An 18,668-nucleotide genomic window follows, 5' to 3' on the forward strand; every position below is an offset into this window, starting at 1 on the left:
TGGGCGAGACTGAAAATCAACTCAAACTCACACCTTGACCTCATGTTTACATTTTCCTAACATGGACATGTTGTGGCCAATCAAACAACTGGTGAAAAGAACAACTAAACCAAGTAGTGCTTCTTTTTATTATGACTAAGATTGTTGCTTCATCAAGTTTTTATGCCTTAACCTAAGCAAATGGTGGGGGCAGATGAGAGGGCAGTCATGAATCATTTTTGTAGATGTTGCACGTTTGCAGCCAATGGAGGCATCATATCAGAAAATGCTCAAACTGCAGTTCTATCTTTTAGCCTCTTTTAGCTCACTGATTTGATTCTCTGGCAGCTGTGAGCTCTACAGTTGGTTCATTGGCTGTTTGTGTCAAATTTGAGCTAATGACGAGGCCAAACCTCGTTTTGTTTCTGAACACACCCTTAGACGTTTCAAAAGGACTCACATCTCTGCTACATTAAAGTTTACTCGTAAATACAGACCTTTGGACAGAAAACTGAAACTGTTCTGAAACCATTTATGGCGAAAAACAAAAATTCCGAGTTGGTGTATAACTATCAAACACAGACCTGTTTTTTTTTTTTTTTTAAATAAACATTTTTGCATAAAAACAACATTTTTGCACATAATGTGGTACATAATGTGTACTCAGCTATACCTTCAACAAACAGGAATGTGTACAGCACATTATAATACTCGACAGCCTCTGAAACCTGAGAAAATAAAGGCTGTATGAACAAAATCTCTTTCATGCCATGAAGAACACTTTAATGATCCAATTTTAACCACAAATCCAAAACATTGTTTGACTTGACAAATTTTCTCCATTCATTTATTTCCCATCCATTTTCCACCATACTGATTGATTCAGATGAGAGAATCTTAAATTCGATTTTAGATGAGACACTGACTTCCTGAGCAGAGCTGGAACTTCCCTGTGAATGAAAAGGAACAAGACGTCGGGAACGCTGCGGTTAAATAACATATGAAAGGCAGGAAAGAAGAAGACATGATTCTTAGAAGATAATGCCGTACGCTGGGCAGTGATATTATGATGCATTTTCTTGATTTCAGTGTTTCCTTCAGCAGCGGAGGCTGTGGTGAATGAATGCAGATGAAAACCTGCAAGCCCGCAGAGCGTGTGGGCGTACCATCGTACCATGAAGCCCTTTCACACCAGTTGGCATTGATACTTTGATACCTAATGGACTCACAGTCTTGCAGCCTTGACACGAGCTGTTGTACTGCTCTGAAAACACTCCTCTGTGCCTCGAGAAGGGAACAATGTCGAGCAAACAGCTGTCAGCGGTGCCGTTTACTCAACATGCACTTGTTCTTCTTCTTTTGTATTTGAGCTTCTGCACATCATCAAGTCAAGTGAACGTGTTGTTCCTACAGCTACAGTACACCAGTTAATCAAAATGTCAAGATATTGAGGGAATTTTGACACATTTGCCTCTATCAGCTCTGATGATGCAGATGATTGATCACATATATATTATGGAGCTAATCCACTTAGCACCGCCTCCACTACATCTTGTTATCAGCCTTTTCTAATTACTCAGTTACTATTTCTGACATTTATTTTCAGCATATCTATGTATTTATTAAAACAGGCCTCAGTTTTTTTCCCTGTGTCTAAGCAAATTTCTACATCCTCTACAGAATTCTCAGAAAACAGTTTCTATTTTTGATTTGTTCTCAGCATCAACCATCGCTTTAAAGAAAAAACATTTCAATGATGCGTGAAATTAAAGTAAGGAATTAGATGCAGCAAATTATAATTTCTCTTAGTTGTGTTGACAATTTAAAGTGAAGACAGAACCGCCATGAGCCACCAAAAATGTTTGTATTTTTCTCAAGTGCAGGTAAATTATTAAATGATCGAGCACAGTTCATGAATCTACTTTGTAAATGGACAGAGATGAGGGGGAAAAGGAGCTAGACATGACTGATATAATAGAAAGAACTTAAGTTTCTGGTGAGCTCTGAGATCAGCCAGAAGCTGAGCTGAACATCAGCACACAAGACATGTTTCCATCCAAATATTATTGCAATATTAAGCAAATGTTCCTCAAAAACTGCAAAAGACCATGCACAAATTTATGCCTGTTTCCATCCACAAAACACACACACACACACACACACACACACACACACACACACACACACATCTTATAGATATACAAACCAGATATAGGCAGGAGTCCACATCTTCCTCTTCTTTTTTTTTTTCCAGGTACTCAAGTGAGTACCAGGAAATTGGTACTTAACCTGTATAGTGTAGTCTTAATGAATACAATCTTCCTCACTGTCCTCCTCTGTGTCCTCTGCTTCAGCCTCCTGCTCTCCGACATGCTGCACTGCTCAAAGGCAGTGCAAGAGACAATTTAACCACCTTGTTGGCGCTGGAATAACAATCTGGATTGCTTGTATTATTATACTACTTGGACCAAGTCATAATCAGAGACTTAAAGCCTGCTCGCTTTAAGTGCATCCATTCTCTCACAGTGGACTCTCTGTCTAGTTGCAAGGTGGCCTCATACTTCAGAAGAATGGCACATATCGTTGTGTTGCTGAAATAGTGGAGGTCTTGCCACATCTGATTTCAAACTCGTCAGTTAAACCCCTGAGTAATGTGTCTTGTCCCTATCAGCATCAGCACTGGAAACAGTGTGTGTCCTGTGGCCCTCACCATCAACTACTGAAGAGTGAACTGTCCAGTGACCACCATGATCATCATCTTTACATTGTCCAATGGTCAACTTCTTCATCTGAAACCTGTTGGATGTGACCCTCCAAATGTTGCCAATGTCAAGCATGTTAGACAGAAAACACTGAAAATGCTCTGTGCAGATGGTCACTATTACTGTCACTCACTGCAGACCATCTGATACTGTGAGACTTCCCCAGTCACACAGGTGTCAATTCTCTCCACATAACTTCTTCAGAATGGAAGTATTTTTTGCTGCACCTTTTTCTAAATAAAAGCAACGCAGCAGGACAACAGAGCCATTAAATGTTTCACAGTCAGGAACACTGCCATCAGCTGATTTCATGCAGTTCTTGAGGGTGTGTGCAATGCACCAGTTTTGCTAAAGTACCGCTGACAGCGGCCCCATCTGTGTACATGGCAACCATCTCTGTAGTCCAGGCACCCAAACCATGTACAACAATGCACCATGGAAGAGCTTCACAAGTCCATTATGGCCGAGCTCAGTCAGCACCCATCTCAATCAATCAAAGGGAGTCTGAGGTAAACTCACTGTTGATGGACGCACATGCTGTGAACAATCTTGCACACGCACGTTCTAAAACAACTGATGTTACGCATTTTTGTCGTGCATGTGTACCTGCCTACCAGATATGTGCACCTCTGACTACATCACATGAAACTTTATGAAACTATAGGCCTTAATGTTCAAACAGGGTCCCACGCTCTCCATTATAAAACAGTGCTAAGGATCCATACTAAAAATGCAGGTATGAACAAAAGCTGATGGCGTGCATTCATCAACCTCATATCCCGCCCTCTATACGGCCACATCCTACCATAAATGGCCAACGCAAAACAACACATGAATATGCACATATATGAGCCTGCTGATCAATGGCATGTTAGGATGAATCATGGCAACAACTGAGAGGGAGACAAGGAAGACAAGGAATTTTTCTGACACAGAAATTGAGGTTCGTGCTGGTGACGCAGCAGTCAGAAAGCACATATTGTCTGATGGCCACAACAGTGGGGTCACAAAACGAAAGAAAATGCAGTGAGTGTGACAGACAGGACAGGACCAGGAATTTTAAAGCACGGGTCAGATCTGAAAGTGGAGGCAAAAAAAATATAATAAAAAAGGAAAATAATTGCATCCTACCATCAGAGCATGTCTGTGACTCGCGGGGGCAAGGGCACACCAAAACTCAGACCACTGGGAACACAAATAGACTCATGGAAGCAAGTGTGTGCGGCAGACACCATAGTGTCTCCAGTGCGCTCTATCCACCTGACAGCACAGCCGTGTTCACTGCAGCAAATTTACACCCAAAACAATACAACAACTAAAACACTACTTGGTGATGATACATAGTATTAGAGGATCTTACTAAACACTACTGACGGTCTGTTTTACAATGCTTTACTGTTACATATTTAATCTGATCTTTGATTTGTACAACCCATAATCATCACTTCAGCGGTTAGTTAGCATACAGTCTAGCCCTCTCCTCTGTGGGGAATGTGATATAATATTGAGCAGACTTTGATCTAACATTTTGTTTTGAATTATATCTTTTCATATTGAAAGATGCTTATGAAATAGTTATGGCTCACTATAAGTGCAAGTGAAAGTTACACTGCTGGAGGCATCGTTATACAATCTTCACCAGCTCACAGAGGCTGCATTGCCAAAATGTTCGTACAACATGGGTCACAGTTTACGTACAGGTGTAAACCGTTGTGTGACATACGCCTGTTTTAGGCCTCATTTTGTACATATAAACCCCTGGACACCAAACTTTTCCACTGCTTCTGAAGGTCACGTTTGCCTTGTCAAAATGCAACTAATCAACATCACCATGTTTTTTTGGGGTGAAACGTGAATTTGTTCAGGACAAGGAGAATTAAAACTCTTTGTTTTACACCTGCAGATCTCCATCACAAAATTTCCCTCAGGATGGAGACATGAACTGAGGCATACTGATGAAGGTAAGTCTTCAAGAAAAAAAGGCGTTTCAAGGTCACCTATTCATTTGAAAAACTTCAGCTTCAGACTCTTCTCAAATTCACTAGGGGGCTACTTTTGTTTTCTGCCTGTCTGATTTCCATGTTTTCAACCAATAATCTCCCATCAATCACTGCCCAGTGGAGCAGAGAGACAAGACAAAAGCAAAACTCATCCAAGAGCAACAGTCTGTACTTCAGCACTTCAGCACATTTTACACAGAGCGTTAAATTGATGATTGTTCTTCTTTAGCAAAAGGAACAAGAAACAAAATAAAGGCAAAAATAAAGATTTCCTAACAAGGTAAAATATCAGAAAACTGTATTCTGGGATGGAAAATGATGAATAAGGAATAAGCATGACCTTGAACATATCGTGATTGCCCATTTCTGAGTTGTTGACTGATAAGGATGCCTCTCACTGTAGTGCATAATCTTCTTTGTACCTGGAAATCTGAAGAAATAAGTCATTGAGTCGCATACATCTTTTAGGCACTGGGCAGAACAGAGGTCTCCACACCACGATCCAAAAATCACATTAATAACAAAAACTGTTCAAGTCCTGATGAGAATTATGATGTAGTGATACAATGCAGCATTTTTCATGCAAAACTGGAAAAAAAACTGTCTGGTTCCAGCTTCCAAAATGTAAAGACTGGCTGGTCTTTTTCTTTTGTTTTATTCTGTCTTACATCATAGTTAATCCAATATTTTGGGGTTTGGGCCTCTGGTTGAACAAAACATGAAATTTAAAGATGTCACCTTAATGGACTTGGACTAATGGCTATTTTTCACTATTTTCTGACATTTTACAGAGCAAATGATCATTGATTCATTAAGAAAATAATTAGCACAGTAATCTATAATGAAAATAATCCTTTGTCGCAGCCCTCATTTTCATTGTGTAAAAAATGTCCACAGATTGTGTAGGGTGCTCTGAAGTGCAAGAAAGACGTGGTGAAAAGGGAACGAACCAAAGCTAAGACAACGAGTGCACGCAAATACATCAACACAACAACACAAAATGAACAATCATGTTGGATGTGAAAAGAGGCAACTGTTTCACCATATCAGCTAAAAAGTGTCAAAAAAGTCAGCATTTACAGTTGTTCCACTGCCATCAAAGTCTTCTCTCAGGAATGTGGGCTTGAAGTTACCTGATCGGATCACGTCACATTACGTTACGGCAAAAGTTGGGCCAGGTTCAGCTTTTTGCCTGAAATCCCTGTTTGACTGCTCTGAATGTTGAGATTTGTCATTGTTTTACACAGAGAGGTACAGACCTTTTAAATCAATGCTCACTCTTTGCAAAAATTGTGGATGTGACTCAGTTTAACAGCTGTAAATGTTTTCAAGTCTTTGCACATGTCAGATCTGACGTCTCAGCAGACGTGAGTCAAATCCCCGGCAGTTTGTGACTGTTTAGAAATCCACATCAAGAGTTAGGAGTCAGACATTTTGTGCCTTTAGGAAAAGTGTTCAGTGTTTTGGAAAGATGTCTGACGGGCTGCCTGTTAGATAACTGTCTGACCACGCTGTCTGACCGAGGTTCTTTGAAAATGAAAGCCTAAACAACATCAAAGCGCTGATGATTATCAGCCTCAGGTGCAGACTGGACACATGTGACGTGGGTTTGAATCCTGCTGAGCCCCGGTGACCTTTCTCTGATGATAACACGTGAAATAAAAAGGACGATCCACTATTAGCTCCTGTCAGCAGAACTCAGAGGGTAAACCACCGCTAATAGTTAGAGTATGATTATATTTTATTCTTCTTTAAAATGATTTTTAAATCATTAAAATTTGTTTAGTGCTACTTAATTTCTGCCCGAAGAATAACTGATTTTAATTCACAACATCTCTGCCTTTGTCACTCTGTAATAATTCATGTTGAATTAAGAGGCATCATCAACACGTTTCAATGTTTTTCCCTCTTTAGCATCATTAACACATTGTAAGTGTCATGAGGTGAACATGAACAAGGTGCACTAAACCCACACAGCTGCTCTGCAGTGTCGTCATCTACAGGCTGGTGGTTTGGGGCAAAACACTTTAAGTGACAAAATGAAAATCTGTGTTGAAAGTATTACCTGAAAGCTCTGCAGAGGCTCTATTTGAATGTCAAATCAACACATAAAAACAGTACAGTAATAATGTTGTATTTTTTGCACAAAGACTTAATCTGTGTTTCAGAACATTAATTGTCTTTTCTTTAATCTTAATGTGTTCACTCATACAAATCTAATATTTGAACTAAAGAGAGATGCAGTGATTAAAGTGTTTTTTTTTCTCAGCTGTGAAATTGGGAGACGCGTTGGCCCGTTGGCTCTAAATCCTCAAAACGCTTATTGAAAAAACTGTTACATCACTGCTCAGGAAGCTTCGCTCCAGGCTGTTGTTCACTGGCATGATTGTAAGCTCACTGATGCAAAAGCAAAAACAAACTCATTCTCATAACCTCCTATGTGTTGTCTTTGTATTGTACTGCAAAAATGTCCAGACAGTGAAGTCACAGTAGATGCACCTGAATATGCAACAATATGCAATAAACATAAAGCTTGAATGGACACAATCAGTATGATAGTTTTGTGCTTTTAAATACTGAACTTAACAGCATCTTAATCATATTTATTCTTTTTTAATAACCATTCTAAAAAATTCACACATATTGTTAACCTGCCATTACTGTTATGCCGTTATTAACGTCACTGTTTGAACACAGAGTGAAACAAGGTGCTTACTCTGAATTAAAAAGCTTTCATAATCAGCATATAATGAGGTTATTAAGCAGTGCAATAAGGAATGTGCATCACTAACTGAACGGGTTTCATTTTGTCTGGCTGCTGTGAAGTCGCTCACTGCTGTGAACTTGTTTTCTACCAGATTCTTGTTTTTAGTGATACAACGGCTTTTACTTAAAGTAACTTTATAAAAGTAACAATACCATAGAGTATAAATACTTGAGTTCAAGTAGAAAACTATTAACATGAAATGTACTTTAAGTACCAAAAGTAAAAGTATTTATTTTGCAGAATGGCCCGTTTCTGAATCATATATATAACTAGATTAAGATAAAATAAGATAAGAAATTTCCCCACTGTGGGACTAATAAAGGTAGATCTTATCTTAACTAGATTATAAATACTATTGCATATTTGTTCAGTGTCACAGCTGGTTACAGATGTGCCTAATTTTTGTGAACTGCTGGGTATCATTTATTTGTTAATTTTTGGAGTAATCTAATTAATCAATTGTTAGGATTTTGCCTGTAATGATCTGTGTTGCCTTTACATTCATTATAATAAACCACACCTGAAGTTAAATCTATATTTATTGATCCATGAGACGGTGACAATTGGGTTAAAAACACAAGTCAAAGAGCCTTTTCTGTGTGGTGAGTCTGATTTAGCTGTGAGATTTTGATGACATGAATCAAAACAACTGTAATGCTGCTATAACACTTCATAATTCACAAGCCTTTTTTTCAGTGTTGTCTGTTTACCTGCATGGCTTTCTTGTTCACACTCCATCCTGATGCTGGCTCGCTCTGGATCAGCTGTTTATAAGCGACATCACACCCCAGTCACAGCTCTCCCTGAATAAACCAAACGCTGTCAGCGTCGTCACTGGAAACCGAGCCTATGCTAACCTGTTGAAGCTCACCAGGTAAACAGGACGATGGTTTCACAACGTCTCAGCCCGGCAGTTACAGTAAACAGAATATGATGTTTGCATACAAGAAAATAAAACTGCTCAAGAGTCCTGAGGAATAACCGGATATTGACAGGCATGTTAGCACTCCTGTGGGGTGATCAGAATTCAAGATAAACTAATAAAATCCAACAGGAGCAGAGTGTGTTTGTTGTCTCAGCGTCATCCAGCCTGCAGGGATCCAGACTGACAGACAGAAAGTGAGAGCAGAGCAGCCGCTGTCATTCACAGAAAAACTCAAGTGCATCTTATTGTCATGCAGATGAGAGTCTGAGCTTCAGCAGCCACAGAGCTGCTTTTCTTTCTGTCAACAAGGCTGGATCAGAATGGGCGCTTGATTGTTTCAGCTGTTATTTATGATTTTTTTAAAAATGCGACCCTTCTTTCATGATAGTGGGTTGGCTCCAGAGATGGCAATGTTGGTCAATCAGTCTGACTTTGGTCCAGACTGAAATATCTTAACAACTTATCTTAACAGCTACTGGATAGATAGGCATGAAATTTGACATTCATTCATGTTACCACAGGACGAACCCTAATGATTTAGGTGATCCTTTTCAAATGTACCTGCAAAACTACTGAGAGCTTCATTCCTCCATCTATTTCTACATACGATGCATTCAAGCACGTAGTGCACGCAGGTATATGATGTATACCTCCTTATTTTTCAGTCTGCATTCTGTATACCTACTTCTAAATCCCCTCTGTGATGCATTATTCAGCAGTGTGTGCCTATTTTTTCCTCCGATGGCAAAGGTGGGCTCTGCTCTGACAGCCTAGTACTTGGTGCCTTCAACTGGCTGGGTTGGTTAGGTTTACGCATGAGGTTGGTAGGTTAAAGTATGAGGAGTGACAACTGGTTAGGATTAGGGGTAAGAATGCCAGAGTAAGCCAACTGGAGTAGAATTGGGCGGGTCATGTCTTTGCCATTCTCACATGGCCCTACCTGCCCTGTTGGTTCACCTCAAATGATAACGCAACAAAATATGGCCTTTGGTATATTTCATTAATGAAATTAATAGGGAGGATGAAGCAAACTACGCAAACCAAAATTTGCTATGCAATGCTACATCTGTGCTGTTAACCAGCAGCTCAGCTAATAACAGTCCATCACCCGTGCCCTCTCCATCCCGGACCCCAGTCAGAGAGGAACTTTGAATGAAGACTTGAACCGTGGTGAGCACGTTGCAGTAGCAGGAGCTTGTAAATTATGTTAATAACATGTCAGGGCTCAACATTACCATTTGCCTATTACTGTATGTCATGGGAAAAACAGTCAGTCAGTCACATTTGGAGGACCAATTTGGCAACAGGGGGTTTTGGGTGTGTTACAGACAGTGCAGTGCAGGCAGACAGCCGACTGCTTCGGGGGAAATTGAAAACCAAATAAAACAGATTATTAGGCTGACAAATTTCCACTTTTGAATGTTGGGGTAGGATGTGCTGCCCCGTCAGTAATTACGCCAAGGCCACTGGTGAAAAGTATGTTATTGTCACTGTTTGCAATGCAATTAAACCTTTCAGTGACCACTTGTCCTGCATGCTTGGAAGGGGGCATTTTCATGAGAGATGAAGTTTAACAGTTAAAATGTTTTTTGTTACATGTACCTCACCCAAGAAAAGGTATCCCACACCACAAGAGCACTTGTTTCCACATAAAAATACAATAAAATTGCTTTCAATTACTTGAATGCCTCCATTATTTTGACAGCTACCTACAGGTTCCAGTTAGCTTAGTGCAATGTTCATTTCATAATGATCCGATCTCAATGAAGTCAAGCAGCAGATGTTAAGTGACAATGTGCAAACACTACTAATATACTAATATAGAGTCATCTTACATGTTACTGTTTATAACACGGGGCATTTACCCCTCACTGAATAGGTTGCTTTAAAAAAATAACTGCCACATAACTAAAGAGTATACCCACTTCTTCAGGCACCACTACACCACTGCATATCGGATACATCATCAGACGTGCACGAGACGGACTGAAGAACGCGGCTGAAACGACTCCTGTGCCGACACACTGAGGTATGACGACAATCCTGAAGTTGGCTTATAAACTGAGCACACAAGCACCTCTGCCTTCTCTGTACATATATCCAGGCTTTGTTCAACTATTCCATGGAGCCTATTCAGTGCTTCCACAACCGTTCCTGTCAGCAGGGGTGTAATGATCTAATACAATTGTGATTCAATTTATATCAAATGCATCATAAAATCTCATATTCTGCTGGTGATTTGAGTTAATTCAGTTCAATCTTCCAACGACACTAAAACTGTACAATTGAGAGAGCAATTAAAGTGTTTGATTCAATAATTAAACACATCCAACCTCACACCAAGGGGCGAAGCGAGGAGTGACATTTATGGTATTTTGAAAGCCGACGGCAACCCGGTCTGTGAAAGGAAGATGAGAGGTAGGAACGTGTCAGAGCAGGTGGACAGCAGTCTGGACTGGATTCAAGAAATGAAAAGAAACGCGATGCTTCAGCCGTCACACTTTCTGCTGTTTCAAAAACAGAAGCAAAGACCATGATGGCAGCGTAGCGAGTGGTGCGTTCAACCAATCAGGTGTAGGGAGGGTTCATGTTGATGTCTGGGTGAAGGCGGGAACTGTCAATCACTGATCATCCAGTTGACTTAAAGAGGCTCCTTTCTCAAGCAAATATCACTTAAGCCTTTCCTGTTCACGACAAACCTTAGGAAACATTTCTGCAACCAGTGGAAATCAGAAGGCACTCTCAGAAGAAACTGTGGCCAGGCTTTGTAAACACTCTTTGACAAAATGACTGTATATTCAACCAGTCAGTCTTTTATAAAACCAGCGTTTTGGCACAAATCCATTTTACAGGTTTGGATGTTTTCAGGAAGAGTCTTTCATTTTTACAAAAACCTAAAAATGCAATTTAGCTGCAGATAGCATTTTTCTTTCGTGTTGCCTGTGTTTCCCTCAAGCTGAATTATTTCTGGTGCGATATCAGCATTATGTTTTCTTCAGTATCTTATTTCAAGGAATATAAACACACACACAAAGAAGCGCAGCAGTGTTTGATCTCGTCTCAACACAAGCAACTGTAGAAGAACTCGTCTCAATAAAACCCATTCCTGCAGTATACTTGGTCAAAGTCTTAGCCTGGTTTACTTATTCTATTTGAATGCAACTGGCTGTGCTTTGGTCTATCTTTGTTTTCACACATTTTGGTCGAAACAAGTCCTCAAACACAACAGGATGTTTGTCAGTGCCTTCTAAAAGGTTTGGTTAGCTTTAGACAGATACAATTACTGGGTAAAGATTAAAGACGGAGGTTAAAAGACACCATTGACTGTCAGTGAAGAGACATTCTTCTCAATATAAACATAATGTTTTAGCCAAAATGCTTTTTTTCCCTTTTTCTTTTTATTGTTTTCCATTTTTCACATCTCAAATTACCTCAATGTGGTTTCATTTGAAGTGGTGTTTTTCAATTGTCAGGGCCAATAAGATTAAAGAGGATTGGTACTGACACAAAAATGATCATCTATAGTTATCTTTCTTGAAGGAATTTTTAAGAAAGGAAACATCTGATCAAAGGTGAAGAAAAGAAGACTAAGAATCTGACCAAAGTATTCAAGTCAAGTTCTTAATGCTATTTGATTCTCCATGGAAAAGACAACTCTATCCACAGCTTCAGAAGCACCCCTGCAGACACAGGTAAGCATCCCGCGGTCAATATGAGGTTTTAGAAAGCGAAATGGATTATTATTGACTGTGTCTCCAGTGAACCATTGTTTGTGCCAACAGTCAGTGGGTTATATTTAAATCTTCACATCTTAATGTCAAAATGAATCACAGCTTTTAGTGTTTTCGGGTGTGAAAGCCTCTGGAGCGGCACTACAACCATCACAGGACTCTAAAACTCTTCAGTGGAGCCCAGATTACTGTTGACAGGGAATGAATTACAGTCACCACAGAGCTGAGGGTGAGTGTGTGTGTGTGTGTGTGTGTGTGTGTGTGTGTGTGTGTGTGCGCGCGCGTTTCACCGCGGAATGGGAATCCTTCAGATCAACAAATAAACAAAGCAGCCGGGGCAGGCCAGCGTTCCTCCTGTCAGCAGCATCTGCCAGCAGCAGGGAGGACGCTTCGGTTTTTCCTGCCTCCTCTAATCCTGCATCCTCCAAAAAAAAAAAAAAAAAAAAAAAAAACCCTCCTTCTAGACATCCTCCATCTGTTTCTCTTTTTTTCTGCGTCTGTCAGACTCTTTCAGCCTGTGTCCTCTGCTGTCACGTCCAATTCCACCCTCTCTATCAAACATCTCTTTCCCCACTTCACCTCTCCACCCATCCCTCCATTATCCTCCATCTTTGTCTCTCTTGCGGATGACTTATTTAAACCCAAAAATGATTTCACAAGTGGCAACATCCCTGCTGCACCCTTAAACGACTAGAAAATGGACCTCAGAGTGGCTCGTTAAACCTCAGCAGCCCAGCCTGTCAAGCTGCAGCATTTCTGTCTCATTCAGAAAGCTTCTGACCCTCACTCTCACACCTGATTAATCCTGACATGATGTGTATTCTCCCAAATGAAAAAACAAAGCCTGTGCAGATGCAACACAAAGGTGCATATGGAGAGGAGGTTCATTCTTATTCCCTCTCATCTTTGTTGAGTTGATGCTGCACATGTAAAGAGTTGCTTTCTCCTTTAATCTCCAGCAAAAGCAAGGAGGACTGGATTAAATGGTTCCGAAAGGAGGAGGAGGAGGAGGATGGAGATGGAGGACACACTGCTGCTGCTGCTGCTGCTGCTGCCTCCCTCCTCCTCCTCCTCCTCCTTCTCCTTCTCTCTTCATCCCCCCTCCAAAAAAATAAATAAATAAAAAAATCTCATCTCTGTACATCAGCATGGTAAATATCAGCAGACAGACAGTGAGACTGGGAACAATGACACCAGCTGGGCAACAACAATAGGAAATAAATATCATGTGGCAGGCAGGCGGTCATCCAGCCCTCCATTTAAACATTCCTGCTCTGTGTCTGCTGCTGTACAGGCTTCTTTGTGGCCTTCACACCTGCATCTGTCTGACAGTGTGTGCTCTGAATATCAAAAATATTTCATTTCTCTCCTTTTCTTCTATTGCCTCCGACCTATGAATGAAAGAATTGCGCCTGAAACTACTGAATAGAAAGACGAAGCATAGCTGCAGGTGTGAGGTGATAACTGCTGTGTTTGACTTCAAGTTGATGTCTTTTATTATTGGCCTCCAGACAATAAAAGCTGCTTACCTTCTCGGCTCCTCTGTGTTTCTTGGCCGCCGGCGTGTCGTCATGCTGCCGTCTGACAACAATAGCGCCGCCGCCGCTTTTAACTCCACAATCAAGCGCCGTTTTATTGGCAGCGCCGCCGCCGTTACTCCCGCAATTATTGTTATTGTTTACGTTGTTGGTGTTGCTATTATCTCCCATGATCCTGGAGTCCGGCGCGGCGCAGTGGCAGTGTCCGGGGCCGTCGCGGCACAGATGATGCTCGGGCAGGGCGGACGACGGGAGGAAGACGGAGGGAGGAGGAGACGAGCCATCGCTGGGCTTCTCCTTCCTCGTCCGGACTGGAGGAGCAGGAGGAGCGGCGGCGTCCCTGTCCCTCTCTCTGTCTCTCTCCCTCTTCCAGCCCCGGATCACGTTTTTCCCCTTCCTCTCCTCCTTGCCTTTGGCGCAACTGGCAGGAGAGGCCGTGGTCACTTCGGAGACGCCGTTGTTGTTGTTATTGTTGCCGCCGCCGCTGCAGCCGTCCGCGTCTCTGCTGACCGCTGAAATCATCTCCAGACCGTCTCCACCGACGCTGCGTCCTTGAGCCTCCCGACGCTGCTGCTGCTGCTGCTGCTGCTTACCGACCCCGACGCACAACTCGCCGCCGCCGCGCACCGCGACGGCAGCCGCTGATTGATCCGCCGCCTCCGCTTCCTCTCGTCCCTCCCGGCCGCCTCGGCTGCGTTTAAGCGCAGATCGCCTCGGCTCCGACCCGCCGCTGCCGCCGCCACCGCCGACAGGTCCCCGGGTCTGGAGCGAGGGCAGGGCCGCGTGTCTGTCGGCTGAGCCAGCGGCGCTGGAGGAGGAGGAGGAGGAGGAGGTGATGGAGATGGAGGAGGAGGAGGAAGAGGTGGAGGCGGTGTGGATGGGTGACAGCTCCCTGCAGTCCGTCAGCATCCCTCCATTCTCCCCAGCTCTCAGGAAACGGTTCATCTCCTCCTTTCCTTGTGTCCTTTGTCGATCTTCACAATAATCAGCATTCAAGTCATTGTCAGCCCGCCGCAGTGTGGCAGAGAGCACCGAGCTATAGGTGGACACATACAGGTCTGTTATAGGCTGCTGGATCAGGCCTGCTCCATCACAAACTACAACACAGGCTGAGTGACAGCTCTGAGACAGAGGTGCTGGTAGGTAGGGTATTATGAAGCCAAGGTCCCATTTCTAATAAGAACAAAGAAACAGACAGGATGTAAGCCTACCCTGTATTTAACAATGCTAATAAAACACTAAAACAAAATGTACTCATTTCTTTCATCACATAAGAAAATATTGTGATAAAATAGTAAAATAAAATTATAGTATTCTCGTGCATCTGTTTATTTTCTGTGATAATAATACTCTACAGAGTGAATATATTGTTTTGTTGTTTTTCCTCTCCCAATGTGAATAATATCTTGACAAATACCAGAAGCCACAAATTTGATTTAGCAAGGGAAATAGAGTGACTCCTGTCAGAAGATGGCACTGGTTGGCCACACGGAGGCGCTGCAGCGTTTCCTTTATTGTTTAACCGTCTACTCAGGTGTAGCTGATTGGATGCCCACGAAATTTAATGGCCTGGTGCATCTCATCAGCTGCCCCTCTCCAGATCTTTAAAATTGCACGGATTGGTCGCAGGGGGCGCTATAATATCAGTCTGCTTATATTTTCCAACATCATATAGTGAGGGTCTCCAAAGGTAGTCATGACCCTGATGAGGAGCTGAGTAAAACATTTCACTCACGTCCACGTTGATGAAAGATTCTTGTGAACAGTGTACACAGTCAATACCCCAAACATTTGTTTTATTTTATCTGAGGATATTGTGCTCATTTTGAAATTCACTGTCAAAAGTATAAAGGAAAAAAATATAGATTTGTAATGTCATAGGTTGAAATAGCAAAAATCAAAGTGTGAAGTTCTGCAAAGCAGGCGTGAGACACAAATTACGGTGACAAGGAAAAAATAAACAGGCTTAATTTAAAATTTGCACATAAAAATCTAATGACAGCCTTTGGGAGTTAATATTAGATAAAACTGTAACTGCAATTCATACAAAAGCAGTTCAAACAAAAAACTGGGAGGCAGAAGAATAGCAAATATAAATGTATATGTATACAAAATAAAGAGGGATTAATGTGCTCTGATCTCCACAGTATAGAAACCTAGAAATCCTCTCAGCCTGATAGATTAAAGAGCGAGAAAGCAGAATAAACAGAATTAAACTGACGTGAATGAAACTTGTAGAAATCCACAGGTTATTGTCACTCAGCTCACTGCTGTTTGTGTGTGACAAAGTGATATCCAAAGAGACCCCGTCTGTCTCTGTGGCTGTGTGGCGGCGTTGAAGAAATAGTGTTTTGCAAACCAGAACAGTCAACACATAAAGGAATTCATTATCAGACTCACTAAAGGGACAAGTCGAATAAATATAGATAAATGACAATTCAGAGTCATGCAGTAAATACACCAGGAGCCCACAGAGTGTATCAAAGCATTTGATGACAGAATATGAAACTTTTATCATCCTCAAGAAACTGAGTAAATTAAAAAGACATTAGACTTCTCGAACAGTGTTTAGCTGTGTGTGTTTCAGAGCGGTGATGCTGCAGCTGTAGAGGGAAGCAGAGTCGGCGCGCTCTCTTTGTGAAGAAATTTGTTCTGAAAGAATTGGATGCTGGATTTATTGGGAGTTATTGGTTTTAGAGAAGCTCTTGACAGAATGGAAATTATGCCCAGTGTGGGTTTGTGAAGACAGAGACTGATACATCAATATTTTTAGTCTGAGAGTCAGTATTTTGTGCCGGTAGTCATAACTCTTTAGCCTTGGCCCTCATTTATTCTCTCTCCCACAGGACTCATAACTCTGTCACCTGCTCTCATTAGAATTTATTCTTTATTACGCTAAGAAAGGTACATTTTGAGCCCAAGTGGTTACTTCGTCAGGTACAGATGGATCAAACAGGCTTAGGTGTGTGTCACTGGAAAAAAATGCTTTAGTATCTTAAGCCTAACACTGAAACCTAAACCCCAACCTCTAATCCAGCCAACTCAATGCTTGCACATCTTCGAGCATAATTTAAGGTAATAACAATAACAAAAACCAGCATCACACCTATAGGGAATCAGCAGAAACAAAAACATGTCCTGGATTGTGAGCATACAGGTAAGTGTCCCTTTCTTGGAAGGGTCCCTTAAAATTTAAAGAAATGTTTTGCAGTGAAAGTAGAAAACACAGTCAGCTTGTCTATCATTGACCAGAGTCCCTGATAAGAGATTTGGGGCAGGAGGAGGAAGAGGGTCCAGTGAAATGTCTACAGTAAACGGCTGTTGCACCGTACTGTCGTCAAAACCAGACAAACAGAACCACTGTGACACACACTGAGATCATGTTTATTTTGCATGGCTCGAGGAGGTGTGTCATTTATGAACCATGACATGTTCTGCAATATATTGAGGGAAAAACATGTTCGAGAGACAAATGCGAAAGAAATAATCTAAAGCAATGTGACAAGGTCTGCTGAACTGCCTGGGAAAACACGGCAGGGTAGAAGGTGGGTTTATTCAGACGCCAGTGTGCCACATGTCACTGTAAATCAGGCTGATACACAGTATATTAGCTCAGAAAATCTGGGTCAGCCAGTGAAAAGAGCAGCGCAATGGAGAAGTACAGTGCAGACGACTTGTTTCTATTTAGAAGGAAGAACACAATGAGTAAACCTTCCTGCGCTCCGCTCAACGCAACCAGACATCATCATCACCGGTAAGAAAACTTTTTGTGTCCTTTTTCCTCTCAAACGTTTCACAAACTGAAAGTCTCCAGCTTTGATGTTAAAATGTTCTGCAAAACACTTTCCCGAAATGTAATTTAGTAGGTGTAGTGGCTTTCTTTAGTTCTTCTTCTTTTGGGGAGCCACAGTGGATCGTCTGTTTCCAGAGCAGGCCCTGCTGGGATGGAAAGCTGATTTCTATGATCTGCGTATTTGAATTGGCAAAGACTTTTTATACCGGTTGCCCTTTTTGACACAACCCATGCACTGGCTTGTGCATCATCCCCGGTGAAAGGGGAGCAATCCGGAGTCCATTGTCTTGCCCAAGGACCCTTTGACATGTGGACCGGTTTGAACCAACCCTGTGATCAGTAGACGCTGATCACCCCAGCTGTTAGCTTTGTCCATGCTAAATAGCCCCTTTTTCTTCTTCAAGTGTGTTTTTTTCCCTGGAAATTACATTGTAAAATTGAGCTTGGTCTCATAATTAAGGAGTAGACATGAGTTTATTTTGAATAGGATGAAGAGTGTTGAATTATGCGTCTGTAACCTTAAACAATTCCTCCACTGTTTCAGCGTTTTACTCTGAAACATCGTCAGACGTGTGGACAACAAAAAGTATCAAAATCGATGCAACAGCTATCATCTCCTTAATTCCACACATTCTTTGTGAAATCTGGTGCCTACATTACCCACAGTGCAACAGTTCCGCACTACTAGCCTAATATGTTAGTAGCAGCAAATACGGCTAATGTAGCCTGGAGCCTTTAGCCTGCAGCAGAGTTGAGGAGTGGGCTGCAGAGGTCAGGTCAGATCACTTCTGTCTAACCTCACACCCCCAGATTTTTTTTTTTTTTTTCATTTCCAACCAACTCAAGCTGACTCAAATGTCACTTGAGGACATTTATCAGACTTCACTCAGCCTCTGCCTCAAAAGACTGTATACAACATCTCCACATATGCAGTAGTACTCCTCATCACTGGAAACACACTTTGATCAGTGAAGTTCTCTTTTACTTGCTGAGCAAATTTTAATCTGTGCATTTAAACTGCGTCCTCTCAAGTTAGCTTCAAAGTGTCCACTAAAGCCAGGACTGTTGTGTTAACTCGTGCTGCCTGTGGAAAATAAATTAATAATTTATAAGCATCTACAGCGCAGGAACATCTGTGCTGATAAAGCTGTGGTTCCCACACTTCCCCTCCTC

At 41.7% G+C, this 18,668-nt stretch overlaps 1 protein-coding gene across 1 annotated transcript in view; it reads right to left on the reverse strand.

Annotated features, from left to right (window-relative positions):
• znf608 (zinc finger protein 608) overlaps nucleotides 1-14,761 on the reverse strand; it is a 53,472-nt gene extending 38,711 nt beyond the window's left edge. Inside the window, exon 1 of the mRNA XM_076730315.1 lies at nucleotides 13,694-14,761. Coding sequence (XP_076586430.1) covers nucleotides 13,694-14,647 — 954 coding nt within the window. The 5' untranslated portion in view covers nucleotides 14,648-14,761. The remainder of the gene's footprint in view (nucleotides 1-13,693) is intronic.
• Between the last annotated feature and the right edge of the window lie 3,907 nt (nucleotides 14,762-18,668).

Source organism: Chaetodon auriga, chromosome 5 (genome assembly GCF_051107435.1).
Source record: "Chaetodon auriga isolate fChaAug3 chromosome 5, fChaAug3.hap1, whole genome shotgun sequence".
NCBI lineage: Eukaryota > Metazoa > Chordata > Actinopteri > Chaetodontiformes > Chaetodontidae > Chaetodon > Chaetodon auriga.